We start from the raw sequence: 17,689 nt of genomic DNA, 5'->3' as shown, positions 1-17,689 counted from the left end.
ATAAAGAATCTATCAACCTCTGCCTTAAATATACATAAAGACTTGGCCTCCAAAGCTTCCTGGGGCAATGAATGCCACAGATTCACCACTCTCTGGCCAAAGAAATTCTTCCTCATCTCTGTTCTAAAAGAATGCCCCTCCATTCTGAGGCTATGTCTTCTAGTCTTAGACAATCCCACCATATGAAACATCCTCTCCATATCCACCCTATCAAGGCCTTCACCAGTCCTGATGAAGGATGTCGGCCCGAAACGTCGACAGTGCTTCTCTCTATAGATGCTGCCTGGCCTTCTGTGTTCCACCAGCATTTTGTGTGTGTTGCTTGAATTTCCAGCATCTGCAGATTTCCACATGTTTACCTTTCACTATTTGATAGGTTTCAATAGGGTCACAACTCATTTTTCTGAATTCCAGTGAATAGAGGCCCAGAGCCATCAAATGCTCTTCCTATGACAAGACGTTTAATCCTGAAATTGTTTCTGTGAAACTCCTTTGAACCCTCTCCAGTTTCAGCACATCCTTTCTAAGCAGCACAAAACTGCTCACAATGCTCCATGTGAGGCCTCACCAGTACTTTATAAAGTCTCAACACTACATCCTTGCTTTTTATTCCAGTCCTCTTGATATGACTGTTTACATTGCATTTGCCTTCCTCACCGCAGATTCAACCTGCAAATTAACCTTTCAGGAATCTTACTCAAGGATGTCCAAATCCTTTTGTGCCTCAGTTTTTTGTATTTTCTCTCCACTTAGAAAATAGTCAGCCCTTTCACTTTTTCTACCAAAGTGCATGACTGTACACTTCCTGACACTGTGTTTCATCTGCCCAATCCCTATCCTCTAACTTCTCACTAATATTTGCTCTATTATACGCCCTTTCTTTGGCTTTGACATCCCATGGTAACCACAGTTATGTCATCTTTCCTTTAGAATACTTCTTCCTCTTTGGGATTTATATATATTGTGCCGTCTGAATTGCTTCTAGAAATTCCAGTCATTGCTGCTCTACCATCATCCCTATCAGCGTTCTTTTCCAATCAATTCTGGCCAACTCCCCTCTCATGCCTCTGTAATTTCCTTTACTCCACTGTAATAGTAGCTTCTCCTTCTCAAATTTCAGGGCAAATCTGATCCTATAATGATCACTTGCCCCCAAGGGTTCTTCTACCTTAAGCTCACTAATCAATTCCAGTTCATTGCACAACACCCAATCCAGAATAGCTGAACCCCTAGTAGGTACAACCATGAGCTGCTCTAAAAAGCCATCTCGTAGGCATTCCAGAAAATCCCCTTCTTGGAATTCAGCACCACCCCGATTTTCCCAATCTAACTGCATATTGAAATCCCCCATGACTATTGTAACATTGCCCAATTGGCATGCATTTTCTTTCTCCCATTGTAACTTGTAGACTACATCCTTACTATATTACTAGCATTCTGTATATAACTCCCATCAAGGTGTTTTTTTTTACCCTTGCAGTTCCTTAGCTCTACCCACAATGATTCAACAGCTTCTGACCCCATGTCACCTCTTTCTAATGACTTAACTTCATTTTTACCAACAGAGCCACGCCACACCATCAGCCTTCCTGCCTGTCTTTTCGATACAATGTGTATCCTTGGACATTAAGCTCCCAACTAGAATCTTCTTTCAGCCATGGTTCAGTGATGCCTACAACAACATACGTACCAGTCTGTAGCTAGTTATAGCCTCACATCCTTACTTGGAAAGCCCCTGAAGTAAGGAAGTTGAAGCCAGTGGCAACTTTGACAGTAAAGGTAGAGAATGGCCTTAAAATCTAATTGTGAACAAGTCCTATTCCGATGGCTGGCAATTCTACCATGATCTTGAGACTTCAGAGACAATGAGTTAGGACACATCAAGGACACCTCTTTGATGATTCTGTCCTCTTGTGGAATCAGAGGTCTGTATTTTCTGCTCCTGCTGCTGTTCATCATGATTCTCAACCAAAATATGCCAGCAAGGCTCAAATTAAAGCTTCAAAGTACAAGATGTGTGGTAATTTCAAATTCCTGAACTCCAAAGGAGTTAGTCCTCCCTCCAGTTCTGGAATCATTTCTCAAGGGATTTGTTTCCCCTCAAAGTGTGTGTGAAGTGGTTCATTTTGGTAGGTCAAATATGATGGCAGAGTATAGTATTAATGGCAGTGGGGAGGATCAGAGGGATCTTGGGGTCCGAGTTCATAGGACACTCAAAGCAGCTGTGCAGGTTGACTCTATGGTTAAGAAGGCATATGGTGTATTGGCCTTCATCAATCATGGAAATAAATTTAGGAGCCGAGGGATAATGTTGCAGCTATATAGGACCCTGGTCAGACCCCACTTGGAGTACTGTGTTCAGTTCTAGTCACCTCACTATAGGAAGGATGTGGAAGCCATAGAAAGGGTGCAGAGGAGATTTACAAGGATGTTGCCTGGATTGGGGAGCATGCCATGAAAATAGGTTGAGTGAACTCAGCCTTTTCTCCTTGGAGCGACGGAGGATGCGAGGTGACCTGATAGAGGTGTATAAGATGATGAGAGGCATTGATTGTGTGGATAGTCAGATGCTTTTTCCCAGGGCTGAAATGGCTGCCACAAGAGGACACAGGTTTAAGGTGCTGGGGAGTAGGTACGGAGGAGATGTCAGGGGTAAGTTTTTTACGCAGAGTGGTAAGTGCATGGAACGGGCTGCTGACAATGGTGGTGGAGGCAGATACGATAGGGTCTTTTCAAAGACTTTTGGATAGGTACATGGAGCTTAGAAAAACAGAGGGCTATGGATAACCCTAGTAATTTCTACGGTAGGGAAATGTTCGGCACAACTTTGTGGACCAAAGGGCCTGTATTGTGCTGTAGGTTTTCTATGTTTCTAAATTAATGCCCACTGCATTAGGAAAATAGATCCCTAATTCTTTATATGAAACATAGGACAAGCTCACCTCATTCACTTTTGAGTTGCACAAAGTCCAAAAAACGCATAGACATATTAACTTAGATAAATACTGCTGAGTGATTAACCTACAGGAATTTCCAGAGGGAGGGATGATGTGCTTGCTTGTACATTATTTGATACACTTGAGATTGGAGGAAGTTGGCAGGTTGTAGATGTTTCCCAACAAGCTGTCAATTTCAATACACATAATCCTCACTTGTTTCCAAACACACTTATTCACGTACATTTAAAAAAATACTATATTTATGAAAATAAATTGTGAATGGCTTAAAATCCAATAGAATTAAGATAAAAATACAAATTTATAAAAGGAATGGAGAACCAAGACGACTGGGAAAAATAACACTTCTGATATTGTCTGAAATGTTGAAATCATAAAAAGCATGAGAACTATTTTTCAGAGGAAATTCTCTGCTCAAGTTAATTCCCCCTGAACGAGTAAAATATATCACTAAATATATATCAAAATTAAGCATTCTTTAAAATCTTTATCTCTTATATGAGACATAGGACAAGCTTACCACAACCAAAATTTATCGCTCCAATTAGTTCCAAATATGTATGTATCCGTCCAATGCAATTGACATCTCCACAATTTTTCAGACCTGGACGCACTGATGTTTTATTCAAATATTTAGGTTTACATTTGTCCCTGAAAGAAGAAAACATATTATCCATCTACACATTCTGACTGTAGTACAGTACTCCAGATTGCACTTGTCTCTTGCCAAGCTATTTCAATGCAGCAATAGCATGACCAAAGTACTTTTCAAAATGCTTCAAAAATACAGCATATGAGTAAATGTTTGCACCAGATTATCTGAGGTGCATGACTCAAGAAATCCCAACTGAGACAAAAATAAGAAATGGTTTAAATGAAAATTCTCCCAAGTGCTTACCGCTTGACAGAGTAAAATTTACTAATCGATATTTCACTGGTATACTTATGGAAGACTCCACCAGGAGTTAAGGGCGTGTGCACACAAACACTTATGGAAAGTTTCAAGAAATACTGTTCTTCCTATTTTCTTACTTTCAGTCTTCAAATTGATAGATGCATAAAAGTATTTTTACGAAAAATTTTCACTTTTCAATTCAAAAAGCCAATTTATAGATACCTGCTTCAAATAAATTTTAAAAGTACTTCTAATCAAGCTTTGAAGAGGCATAACTTTAAAGGTTTAGGAGGAAAGTATAGGGGGGATGTCAGAGGTAGGTTTTTGTTTATACACATGAAGTATAACAATTTTTGAGCATACTGCCAGAGCTGGTGGGGCAGAAACATGAGAGACATTTAAGAGATTCTTAGATAGGCACATGGATAAAAGAAAAATAGAGGGTTATGTGGGAGGGAAGGGTTAGACTTACCTTGGTTAAAAGGCCAGCACAACATCATGGGCCAACGGGCCTTTATTGTGCTGTACTCTTCAACAGTACGTTCTATGTTCCATAAAGTTATATTAAACCAAATTCAGAATGTTGCAGCTTATTCAAAGTGAAATAGAAAACAGCTATATTTTTGTCTGTGCAGTCTTCAAATAAGTAACAAAGCAATTATCTTAAAATGGTACTACTCTACATATTATCAACATTTTTAAAAATAGGTTTAAAACACAAATTTCTCTTACCACTGATCCAAGATGTAGTTGCGTATTTTTAGAAAGCGTTCGGGTGTTTTTGATGATCGTCCTTCAAAAAACTCAGGAATAGCTTGCTTCTCATCTTCTGTGATCATATTTCTGTCTAGTACAACTTCTTGTATAGGGAGTTTCAATATCTCTCCTTCTTCACTGTCACAGTTCTCTTCATCCACTTCCGTTTCACAAACTGAATCTGCCACACTATATGCACAGTTATCGTTTTGAGATTCCTCCTTTTCGTCTAAATGATTAAATTCTAGAAATTCTGGTACTTGCTTTGCCAATTTTTCACTCATTGCATCAGGAGCAGGTTCACAATTTGTGTCGTCCTTTGCTGCTCTTAATGGTGTTTCATTTTCTTTACTCTCATCAATCATGGACTTTATGCTGTCAGCATTGCTACCATTTGTGTTACTATTGTTGGATATTTGCTGTGTGTCTGATATCTGATAACATTTTTGCAAGGGCATAGCAGGAGTGGAAGAAATAAGCAGGGATTCATCTAGTTCAAAAACACTGTCACTGTGGCTATTCGCCTTGGGTTCATCTGTCTTTGAATCAAACTGAGCTTTTGCTTCTTTCTGCTCATGAAGTCCATCACAGTCACTATCTGTTTCATCCAAGACATCCACATCTTCATCATCAGACAAATGCTCAATCTTAACAGTGTTAACAGTGAGAAAAGCTTGACCTTGCGACACTGTAGTGCTGTAAGGCTCTAGTCCTATCTTCAAATGTCCAGCTCCATTTTCAGAAGTTACTGTTGCTTTAGGCGTCCAGATACTTGGCTCTATCACAGGGCTTTCAGTTTTTGCCTACAAAATTTAAAACAAATTTCACATGAAAGACCAAGTTCCAATCATTTTTCCAGTGCTCCTCGCTAAATATCCATCCTCAACAATTTGCACATTATGGAAGTCCAGTGCAAATTCAAATTAACAATTTTTTGTAAAATCAGTTACAACTGATAATCTAATGATTAATTTATTTAGAATTAAATCAATACTAATTTTGTATTGAATAGTTACTTCACACCTTTTAGAAAATATATATGGATTTTTGCAAAGAACTATTGTAAGTTAAAGAATTTTGATCACCAGTGCTTGGTCTGTATAAATATTTAGAAAAATTCAGAGAAGCAAATTTGAACTCTGAGAATAAGAAAAAGTCTTGAAGCATATTGCCCATTGCTTCCATCATGATAGCATTATCCTGAAAATACATGTCCCAAAAATGCATGTGCTCTTTGTATGCTCAATGATATTCTTGAAATCTGGTGACTCTGCTTCCTTGTACATCTCTGGGTCACCTCTATTGTTGGCATATTATTTCATTTCAATATAGCAGCCTCCCACTATGACACATTTGCAATCAAGAGATCAAAACATTGTGGATTATAGCAATAATCAATGTCTCACAGTGTAATTATCAACAATTCTGGAAAGGAGATGGCAGATCCCTAATTTAAGGGGTTGCACTAAATTGATGGGGGATGACAGGCTATGAATGGGGCTGATAGAAGGTGATAACCAATGGTAGGAAGCAGATAGTTTGTTGGGCTAGTAGGAAGTGTTCTTATTACTTTGGGCATTGCTTTTCAGAGATATCCTTTTTCACTCAAACTTAAATGAAGTTGAGTTTAATGCATAAGTATTGTGAGGTACAGGTACAATCAAAAACTTGCTTCCAGCAGCTTCACAAGCATATAGTTCAGACAGCACAGAACTTAAATTGTACGTAAATTCTGCTTTTCTGTTTCTTGAAAAGGAAACCCAGCTGACTAGGCTTAAACCCAAACAACGTGTGGCATATTAGACATCCAGCCTGATAATAATATTTAAAAGTCAGCAGCTGGGGCAGATTGGTTGTCTTGCCTCTATTACACTTAAGGATGCACTTCAACAATTAAGGTGGTCAAAGAGCTGCTCTGTGAATCACAGGTTGGATCCCAATGAAACAGTAGCACAACTGATACTATCCTGAATGTGCAACAACTTTTAAGGATATCTAGGAAGCTGTGTCAACCATGATAAGAGGCCTTTTCTGATTTCTATCAATTAAGATGGATTGTAGAGGCTCCTTTCTAAACACGGCTATCCTCATACACTTGCCTCCATCTTATAAGCATTACTAAACATGCAGATCCATATCTGATCCAGAACCAGTGCAGATTCATCAATGCCCCAACACAGCTTCTCAACCTTTCTCACCATAATACTGCACCTCACCCTGAAAAAGCTTCCAGTGGTGTGGGCCTAATCTTAAAGACCCATGGAAAACTGACAGCATGCCCACCTTGTCTATCTGAGATGCTGCTTCATGGAACTATGCACTTACACTTCTAGGACTCTCTCTTCTATAACATGCCCCAGGGCACCATCATTCACTGTACATGCCCGACCCTGGTTTGATCTCCCAAAATGTAATACCTCACTTTGATCTGTACGGAAATCCCTGGTAATTTTTCATTACCTTCTACCTGTCTACAAAACCATTATTACCCACAAACGTACTAACTATATCTTGTACATATATCAATGTACATTTACATTGAAATTGTTTATATAAATTATAAACAACAAAGATGCTAGCATTGGCCCCTGTGACACACCTCTAAACACAGGTTTCCAGTACAAGAAATGATAATCCCCTGCTGGGCCAATTATGAATTCAATCAGCTATCTTTACCTGGATCCAGACAAGCCTGCCAAGAGGGATCTTGTTAAAGATTTTGCAAAAGACCTTATAAACAACATTCACTGCCATACCCTCATCTACCTCTTGAATACCTCCCTGAAGAACTTGAAGAGACTTGTCCAACTTGATGTCCCAAGCACAAAGCCGTGTTAACTGTCCCAAATTACACCCTATCTCTCTAAATGCTAGTAGATCCTATCCCTCATAATCCCCTCCAGTAACTTATCCAGCACCAAAGCCAGACTCACTAGCCCGTAGTTTGCGAGCTTGTCTTTGCTATCCTCTTTGAACAATAGCACAATAGCAACTTGGAGCCCTCCAGAAACACACCTGTGAACCGTGAGAAGCAAAAATCTCTTCAAGGGCTTCCACAATTTCTTGACTAGCTCCCCAGAAGATCCAAAAATTCACCAGGTCAGGCCCCAGAATTTACCCACCTTAATGCACTTTACAGCCTCCAATACTAACTTCCCTCCTAATTTGCATGTGGTGCTAGACATCACCAATCAGTTCATTAACTCCCATTGTTTTCTCTACAGTAAAAACTAAAGAGAAATATTCATTCAAAATTTCTTTTACTTTGATTCCATACACACATGGTCATGCTAATTGTTAATGGGAACCAATCTCTTCCTAGTAACTCTTTTCCTCTTAATATGACTAGTATCTCATGGGATTTTGCCTCACCTTGCCTGCCAAATCTTTCTCATACCTGCCTTTTGCCCTCTTAACTTCTACCTTAAGTGCTCTCCTACACGTCTTGAAGATAGTAAACTCATTCGTTTCCAATTACTTATATGCAATGAATGCATATGTAATAATGCCTTTTTTTGCTTAACTAGAGCCTCAATATCCCAACAACCAGGGTTTTCTAAACCTATCAGCCTTGCCCTTCACCCCAACAGAAACATGCATGCCCTGAACTCTTGTCATTGCATTTTTAAAAGCCTCCCACTTGGCAGATGCTCTTTTCCCTACTAACAATTTCACCCAGGCAGCCTCTGGATCTGTTGAACATGTCACAGTGGCTTAAGCCGTTTTGTTTTTATTCCTTTTTTCTCTCTGGCACATCTTCCTGCTCTGCATTATACACACCACACAGACTTTTGTCTATGTTCTCACTCTCTAATTGCTCTGATTCACTCACTGACCAGGTAGTCTAGTTCACAATTTATGAGACCATAAGACATTGTAGCAAAATTAGGCCATTTGGCCCATTGAGTCTGCTCCGCCATTCCATCATGGCTGACATCATTCCTCTCACCCATTCTCTTGCCTTCTCCCCATACCTTTGATGCAATTAATCAAGAACCTATCAAAGTCTGCTTTAAATATATCCAATTACTTGTCTGAACAGTTAAGACCATAAGACCATAAGATATGGAAGCAGAAGTCAGCTATTTGGCCCATTGAGTCTGTTCTGCCATTCAATCATGGGCTGATCCAACTCTTCCAGTCATCCCCACTCCTCTGCCTTCTCCCCATACACATTGATGTCCTGGCTAATCAAGAACCTATCCGTCTCTGCCTTAAATGCACTCAATGACTTGGCCTCCACAGCCGCTCATGGCAACAAATTCCACAGATTTACCAACCTCTGACTAAAGTAATTTCTCTGCACCTGTTCTAAATGGACGTCCTTCAATACTGAAGCTGTACCCTCCTGTCCTAGACTCCCTTACAATGGGAAGCAACTTTGCCATATCTAATCCGTTCAGGCCTTTTATCATTTAGATTGTTTCTATGAGATCTCCCCCCATTCTCCTGAACTCCAGGGAATATAGCTCAAAAGCTCCCAGACGTTCCTTATAAGGTAACCCTTTCATTCCTGGAAGCACTCTCTTGAGTCTTCTCTGTACCCTCTCCAACGTCAGTAGATCCTTTCTAAAATAAAGAGCCGAAAACTATACACAATACTGCAAGTGTGGTCTCACGAGAGCCTTATAGAGTCTCAACATCACATCACTGTTCTTATATTCTATACCTCTAGAAAAGAATGCCAACATTGCATTCGCCTTCTTCACCACTGACTCAACCTGGAGATTAACTTTTAGGATATCCTGCACAAGGATTCCCAAGTCCTTTTGCACTTCTGCATTTTGGATTCTCTCCCCAGTTAAATAATAGTCTGCCCATTTACTTCTTCCACCAAAGTGCATGACCGTACACTTTCCAACATTGTATTTCATTTGCCACTTCTTTGCCCATTCCCCTAAACTATCTAAGTCTCTCTGCAGGCTTTCTGTTTCCTCAACACTACCCGCTCCTCCACCTATCTTTGTATCATCAGCAAATTTAGCTGCAAATCCATTAATCCCACAGTCCAAATCATTGACATACATCGTAAAAAGCAGCAGTCCCAACACCAACCCCTGTGGAACTCCACTGGTAACTGGCAGACAGGCAGAATAGAATCCCTTTATTCCCACTCTCTGTTTTCTGCTGATCACCCAATGCTCCACCCATGCTAGTAACTCTCGTGTAATTCCATGGGGTCTTATCTTGCTAAGCAGCCTCGAGTGCGGCACCTTGTCAAAGGCCTTCTGAAAATCCAAGTACACCACATCTACTGCATCTCCTTTGTCTATCCTGCTTGTAATTTCCTCAAAAAATTGCAGTAGGTTAGTCTGGCTGGATTCTCCTTTCAGGAAGCCATGCTGGCTTTGGCCTATCTTGTCATGTGACTTCAGGTACTCCATAATCTCATCCCTAACAATCAATTCCAACAACTTCCCAACCACTGATGTCAGGCTAACAGGTCTATAGTTTCCTTTCTGCTGCCTCCCACCCTTCTTAAATAGAGGAGTAACATTTGCAATTTTCCAGTCATCCGGTACAATGCCAGAATCTATCGATTCCTGAAAGATCATTGTTAATGCCTCTGTAATCTCTCCAGCTACTTCCTTCAGAACCCAAGGGTACATTCCATCAGGTCCAGGAGATTTATCCACCCTCAAACCATTAAGCTTCCTGAGCACCTTCTCAGTCGTAATTTTCACTGCACATACTTCACTTCTCTGATACTCTCGAATGTCTGGTATACTGCAGATGTCTACCACTGTGAAGACTGATGCAAAATACGCATTCAGTTCCTCTGCCATCTCTGCGTCTCTCGTTACAATATCTGCAGTGTCATTTTCTATTGGTCCTATATCTACCCTCAACTCATCTTTTCCTTCCTAATGACCTTCTTAGTTTCCTTCTGTAAGTTTTTAAAAGCTTCCCATCCTCTATCTTCGCTTAGCTTTGGCTTCCTTGTATGCTCTCTCTTTTGCTTTTACTTTGGCTCTGACTTCACTTGTCAGCCACAGCAGTGTCCTTCTTCCATTCGAAAATTCCTTCCTACTTGAAATATATCTGTCTTGCACTTCCCACAATTTTTGCAGAAACTCCAGCCATTGCTGCTCTGCTGTTCTTTCTGCTAGTGTCCCTTTCCAGTCAACCTTGACTAGTTCCCCTCTCATGCCATTGTAACTTACTTTATTCCACTGAAATACCAATACAATGGAATTTAGTTTCTCCTTCTCAAATTTCAAAGTGAACTCGATCATATTGTGATCTCTGTTCCCTAAGGATTCCTTAACCTTAAGCTCTCTTATCACCTCTGGATCATTGCACAACATCCAATCCAGCATAGCCGATCCCTTACAACAGCTCAACAACAAGCTGTTCTAAAAAGTCTTCCCTTAGATATTATACAAATTCTCTCTCTTGAGGTCCAGTACTGGCCTGGTTTTCCCAATCCACTTTCATGTTAAAATCCCCAATGATTATCATGACATTGCCCTTCTGACACATCTTTTCTATCTCCTGCTGTAATCTGTAATCCACATCCCAGTTGCTGTTTGGAGGCCTATATACAACTGCCATTAGGGTCCTTTTACCCTTGCCATTTCTCAACTCAACCCATAGAGACTCTACACCTTCTGATTCAATGTCATCCCTTTCAAATGATTTAACATTATTTTTATACACAGACCACACCACCCCCTCTGCCTACTAAGCTATATTTCTGATACACCGTATATCCTTGGACATTCGGCTCCCAATGGCAGCCATCCTTTAGCCATGTTTCAGAGATGGCAACAATGTCATACTTGCCAATCTGTAGCTGAGTTTCACAATCGACCATTTTATTTCTTATGCTGCATGCACTCAAATACAACACTTTCAGTCCAGTATTTGTTGCTTTCTGTTTTAACTGCACCACGCCTCTATTGCCCTGTAACTCATCCCACTGACTGCGATTATGCCTCAGCTCCTGCCTGTCCTTTCTATCATCTGTGTTGCATGCTATCTCTGATTTATTTCTATTTTCTCCTTCCTCAGCCCTGTCACTCCAGTTCCCATCCTCCTGCCAAATTACAAACCCCATTTCCAGAAAAGTTAGGATATTTTCCAAAATGCAATAAAAACAAAAATCTCTGATATGTTAATTCATGTGAACCTTTATTTAACTGATAAAAGTACAAAGAAAAGATTTTCAATAGTTTTACTGACCAACTTAATTGTATTTTGTAAATATACACTAATTTAGAATTTGATGGCTGCAACATACTCAACAAAAGTTGGGACAGAGGCATGTTTACCATTGTGTTACATCACCTTTCCTTTTAATAACACTTTTCAATCATTTTGGAACTGAGGATACTAATTGTAGTAGATTTGCAATTGGAAATTTTGTCCATTCTTGCTTGATATAAGACTTCAGCTGCTCAGCAGTCCGTGGTCTCTATTGTCTGATTCTCCACTTCATGATGTGCCATACATTTTCAATAGGAGATAGATCTGGACTGGCAGCAGGCCAGCCAAGCACAAAGCCATGCTGTTGTAGCCCGTGCAGAATGTGGTCTGGCATTGTCCTGCTGAAATAAGCATGAATGTCCCGGGAAGAGACGTCGCCTTGATGGCAACATATGTCTCTCTAAAATCCTAATATACGCCTCAGTGTCAATGGTACCTTCGCATACATGCAACTCACCCATGCCATGGGCACTGATGCACCCCCATACCATCACAGATGCTGGCTTTAGCACCTTTCGCTGATAACAATCAGGATGGTCGTTTTCATCTTTGGCATGGAGAGCTCGACGCCCGTTTTTTTCGAAAACTAGCTGAAATGTGGACTCATCTGACCACAGCGCACGGTTCCACAGTCTTTTGGTCCATCTGAGATGAGTTCGGGCCCAGAGAACTCGCCGGCGTTTCTGCATAGAGTTGATGTATGGCTTCCTCCTTGCGTAATACAGTTTCAAGTTGCATTTCTGGATGCAGCGACGGACTGTGTTAAGTGACAATGGTTTTCCGAAGTACTCCCGAGCCCAGGTGGCTATAATTGTCACAGTAGCATGACGGTTTCTTAGGCAGTGCCACCTGAGGGCTCGAAGATCACGCGCATTCAACAGTGGTTTCCAACCTTTTACGCACTGAGATGTCTCTGAATTCTCTGAATCTTTTCACAATATTATGTACTGTAGATGTTGAAAGGCCTAAATTCTCTGCAATCTTGCGTTGGGAAATGTTCCTTTTGAATTGACTAACAATTCTCTCACGAATTTTGGCACAAAGGGGTGGGCCACGACCCATCCTTGCTTGCAAAGACTGAGCCTTTGATGGACGCTACTTTTATACCCTGTCATGATACCTCACCTGCTACCAATTAGCCTGTTTAATGTGGAGTCTTCCAAACCGGTGTAACTTGAATATTCTGTGCACTTTTCAATCTTATTTTAACTCTGTCTCAACTTCTGTTGAGTGTGTTGCAGCCATCAAATTCTAAATTTGTGTATATTTACAAAATACAATTAAGTTGGTCAGTAAAACTATTGAAAATCTTTTCCTTGTACTTTTGTCAGTTAAATAAAGGTTCGCGTGAATTAACATAACATAGACTTTTGTTTTTATTGTGTTTTGGAAAATATCCCAACTTTTCTGGAAATGGGGTTTGTAGTTTAAACCCTCCCTAACAGCTCTATTAAATCTGCCTGTTAGGATATTGGATCTCTTTGGGTTCAGGTATAACCTGTCCTTTTTGTACAGGTCGTACCTGCCCCAGAAGATGCCCCAATGATACAGGAACCCAAAACCCTGCCCACACCCAGTCTCTCAGCCACACACTAATATGCCTGATCATGCTATTCCTACACTCATTAGCATACGGCACAGGCAACAATCCTGAGATTATTACCCTGGAGGTCCTGCTTTTCAGCTACTGACCCAACTCCCTGAATTCTCTCTTCAGGACTTCCTCCCATTTTCTACCTATGTTATTGGTACCAATGTGTACCAAGACTTCTGGCTTTTCCATTCCCTTCAGAATACTCTGTACCTGATCCGAGAGATCCCGTACCCTGGCACCTGGGAGGCAACACATCATGTGGGTACCTCTGTTGGGCTGACAAGAGCCTCCTGTCTGTTCCCCTCACTATGGAGTCCCCTATGACTACCGCATTCCTCATCTTCTCTCCCTTCAGCACCATGGAACCAGGCTCAGTGCCAGGGACCTGATTGCCATGGTCGTCCTCTGTCATGTCACCCCTCTCAACAGCATCCAAAACCAGATAACAATTACTGAGGAGGATGGCCACAGGGCTGCTCTCTACTATCTGAGCTCTTCCCATCTCTTCCAATAGTCGTCTGTGGCAATAAATTCCACAGATCCACCAACCTCTGGCTAAAGAAATTTTTTGGCCCCAATTCTAAGGCTGTGCTCTCTGGTCCCAGAGTCCCCCACTACAGGAAACATACTCTCCACATCCACTCTATGTAGGCCTTTCAATATTCAATAGGTTTCAATCAGATCCCCCCCCCCCCCCACCTTCATTCTTCTAAACTCCAGCAAGTACAGGAGCAGAGCCATCAAACGCTCCTCAAATGTTAACCCTATCATTCCTGGGATCATTCTTGTGAACGTCCTCTGGATCCTGTCCAATGCCAGCACGTCTTTTCTTAGATAGAGGGTCCAAAACTGCTGACAATATGGATGATGTCACAAGCATCCTTCAGACAGATACATGCACAACAAACCTGCTGAAGAGGCTGGAGAAGCTGGTAATATGGGCAAGGATGAAGATCAAGCCCTCCCAGTCGCGAAGCTTATTCCTCCAAAAGGGATCAGAAGCGACATGACCTTTGTTGTATTTGTTGTAGGGGGTGAGGAAATCCTATTGTTTGCCAGGCAGCCCATTCAAACCCTTGGGAGGTAGTACACTGCAGAGCTCTCTAACAGGCAGGCGGGAAAAGTAGCACAGAAACAGTTCGCAGAGGGCCTGGCCAGAATCGACTAGAGCCAACTACCCACCAATGGGTGATGTACCAAAGAAAGTGCATAAAATTCCTTTATCAATAGCCAGAAGGATGGATGGAATTGCCAAATTGTACATCACGAAATGGCTGCGGCTGCCTCAGTATACCTTGGAGGACACTGGTCTCTTCAGGATGAACTTGTTGCAGCCGTTATTAAGATCTATCAACCTGGGATACAAGCATGAGAAAACCTGATTGACCGTTGAGATGAGGGAGTCCACCAACCCATTGGTGAGGAGTTCCAATGCCCCAATCTATATTGGCCATAAATGGAGAGCTCAAGTTGAAGCAGACCAGGCCATCGGCAGGCTGTAGCACCAAGAGGTTGTTGGCAGAGTCCAGGCTGCACATGCAGGACTTGGCTGGGAGAAGGCAGCACATTTCTGGTCCAAGGCCTCAAAGAAAGGAATGCCTGGTAGTGGAGAAGGTGTCAAGGATAGAGCAGGAGTGCAACGAGGTGACGACAACGGCACAAGGCTGCCAGGAAAGCTGGACAACATGGGAGGACACCATCAACAGGTCATTCAGCTAGTCTGACCTGTGGAAGATCCCACAAACCAGACTCAGCTTCCTCATCAGGGTAATCTATGACACCTTGCCCTGCCCCTGAAGTCTACCCACACAGATTCCACATTCTCCAATCCTATGTCATCTCTTTCTAATGAATTGATTTCATTTTTTTTCCAGCAGAGCCTACCTGCCTGTCGATAAGACCATAAGATATGGGGCAGAATTAGGCCATTTGGCCTATCGTGTCTGCTCTGCCATTTCATCATGGCTGATCCATTGTTGTTCTCGGCTCCAATCTCCTGCCTTCTCCCTGCATCTTTTCATGCCCTGACCAATCAAGAATCTATCAAGCTCTGCCTAGAATCTACATAAATACTTGGACTCCACAGCTGCCTATGACAAAGAATCCCAAAGTTTCACCATTCTCTTGCTAAAGAAATTCCTCCTCATCTCCGTTCTAAAAGGATATCCCTTTATCTGAGCAACACACACAAAATGCTGGTGGAACACAGCAGGCCAGGCAGCATCTATAGGGAGAAACGCTGTCGACGTTTCGGGCCGAGACCCGGAAGGGTCCTGACGAAGGGTCTCGGCCTGAAACGGCGACAGCGCTTCTCCCTATAGATGCTGCCTGGCCTGCTGTATTCCACCAGCATTTTGTGTGTGTTGTTTGAATTTTCAGCATCTGCAGATTTCCTCGTGTTCCCTCTATCTGAGACTGTGTCTTCTGGTCTCACTCTCCCACCACAGGAAACATCCTCTCCACATCCACTCTATCAAGGCCTTTCACCATTCAATAGGTTTCAATGAGGCCCCCCTCATTCTTCTGAATTCTAGTGAATACAGGCCCAGAGCCATCAAACGCTCATCATATGACGTCATTCAATACTGGAATTGTTTTTGTGAACTTCCTTTAAACCGTCTCCAGTTTCAGCACATCCTTTCTAAAGGGCCCAAAACTGCTCACAATACTGTGTGGGACCTCACCAGTGCTTTATAAAGTCTCAACATCACATCCCTGCTTTTAAATTCTAGCCCTCTTGAAATGAATGCTGACATCACATTTGTCTTCCTCACCACAGACTCAACCTGCAAATTAACCTTTAGAAAACCCTGCACTTGGATTCCCAAGTCCCTTTACACCTCAGTTTTTTTTTGTATTTTCTCTCCATTTAGAAAACAGTCAACCCTTTCAATACAATGTCCTTTCTATACAATGTGTATTCTTGGGTGTTAAGCTCTCAACTATGATCTTCTTTCAACCATGACTATCAGGGATGCCTATAACATCAGAAGAGCCAATCTCTAACTGCACTACAAGATCATCTACCTTACTCTGTACACTGCGTGCATTCAAATATAAGACCTTCAGTCCTATATTCATTAACCTTTTTGATTTTGTCCCCGTTATACTTTAACTCATGCCACTTACTGCAATTTTGCCCTATTTTCTGCCTGACCTTCCTCATGGTCTCACTACACACTGAATCTAGTTGTATACCAATTGCCCCATCCTCAGCCCTATCACTCCATTTGTCACCCCGCTGCTAAATTAGTTTAAACCCTCCCCAGCAACCTGCCCACCACATTCAAGTGTAACTCGTCGTTTTTGTACAGGGCATATCTTCCCCAGAAGAGATCCTGAAACAATTCAGAAATTTGAAACCCTGCCCCCTGCACTAATTCTTCAGCCATGCCTTCATCTGTCAAATCATCCTATTCTTATCTTTACTGTCACATGGCACAGGGGCAATCCAGAGATTACTACCCTGGAGGTTCTGCTTGTCAGATTTCTGCCTGACTCCCTATACTCTCTCTTCAGGGCCTCCTCCCTTTTCCTTCCTATGTCATTGGTACCAATATATACTACAACTTCTGGTTGTTTATCCTCTCCCTTTAGAATGCTGTGGACCTGATCCAAGACATCCCTGACCCTGGCACCTGGAAGACAACATACCATGCAGGAGTCTCTTTCATGTCCTCAGAATCTTCTTTCTGCTCCTCTCCAATTATGCAATCTCCTATCAGTACTGAACTCCTCTTTCCCCCCCCCCCCCCTTCCTTTCTGAGCCACAGAGCCACACTCAGTGCCAGACTTGCTGTAGTTTTCCCCTGGTAGATCGCCCTCCCCAAAAGTGTCTAAAGTGGTATACTTATTATAGAGGAGTACTCTGCATTGGTAGCCTATTCACTTTCCCTCTCCTGACAGTCCCCCAGGTACCTGCCTAGTCATTTAGGGATGACTACCTCCCTGTATCTGTTACTATCACCTCATCACTTTCCCATATCAGCTGAAGGTCATCCAGCTGCAGCTTCTGTTTCTTAAGGAGCTGCAGCTCGGTGCACTTCATGCAGATGTAGTTATCAAAGAGACTGGAGGTCTCCCAGAGTTCCCACATCTCATACAAAGAACATACCACTACCTTTGAACCCATTCTCAGTGCACTAGCAATGTACTAACAGAAATAAAAAACTTACGTAGAACCACCATCTGTGCTTCTCCAAGCCTGTTGAGCCAAAGCCTGACCACTCTAACACAGGCCCACACACAGAATGGCTCCTCCGCATAGACCTTCCTTCT

General features: G+C 42.0%; 1 protein-coding gene across 1 annotated transcript in view; it reads right to left on the bottom strand.

The window, feature by feature from the left end:
* The window catches only part of mysm1 (Myb-like, SWIRM and MPN domains 1), a 125,098-nt gene that overhangs the window by 54,956 nt on the left and 52,453 nt on the right, over window positions 1-17,689 (bottom strand). The window contains exons 8-9 of the mRNA XM_073063091.1: window positions 4,585-5,411; window positions 3,478-3,608 (exon numbers count right to left, since the gene is read on the bottom strand). Of these exons, the coding sequence (XP_072919192.1) occupies window positions 3,478-3,608; window positions 4,585-5,411 (958 nt within the window). The remainder of the gene's footprint in view (window positions 1-3,477; window positions 3,609-4,584; window positions 5,412-17,689) is intronic.

The sequence above is a fragment of the Hemitrygon akajei genome, chromosome 12 (assembly GCF_048418815.1).
Source record: "Hemitrygon akajei chromosome 12, sHemAka1.3, whole genome shotgun sequence".
NCBI classification, from domain to species: domain Eukaryota; kingdom Metazoa; phylum Chordata; class Chondrichthyes; order Myliobatiformes; family Dasyatidae; genus Hemitrygon; species Hemitrygon akajei.
The sequence above is the reverse complement of the archived record's forward strand: the minus strand, read 5'-3'. Positions and strand labels throughout refer to the sequence as shown.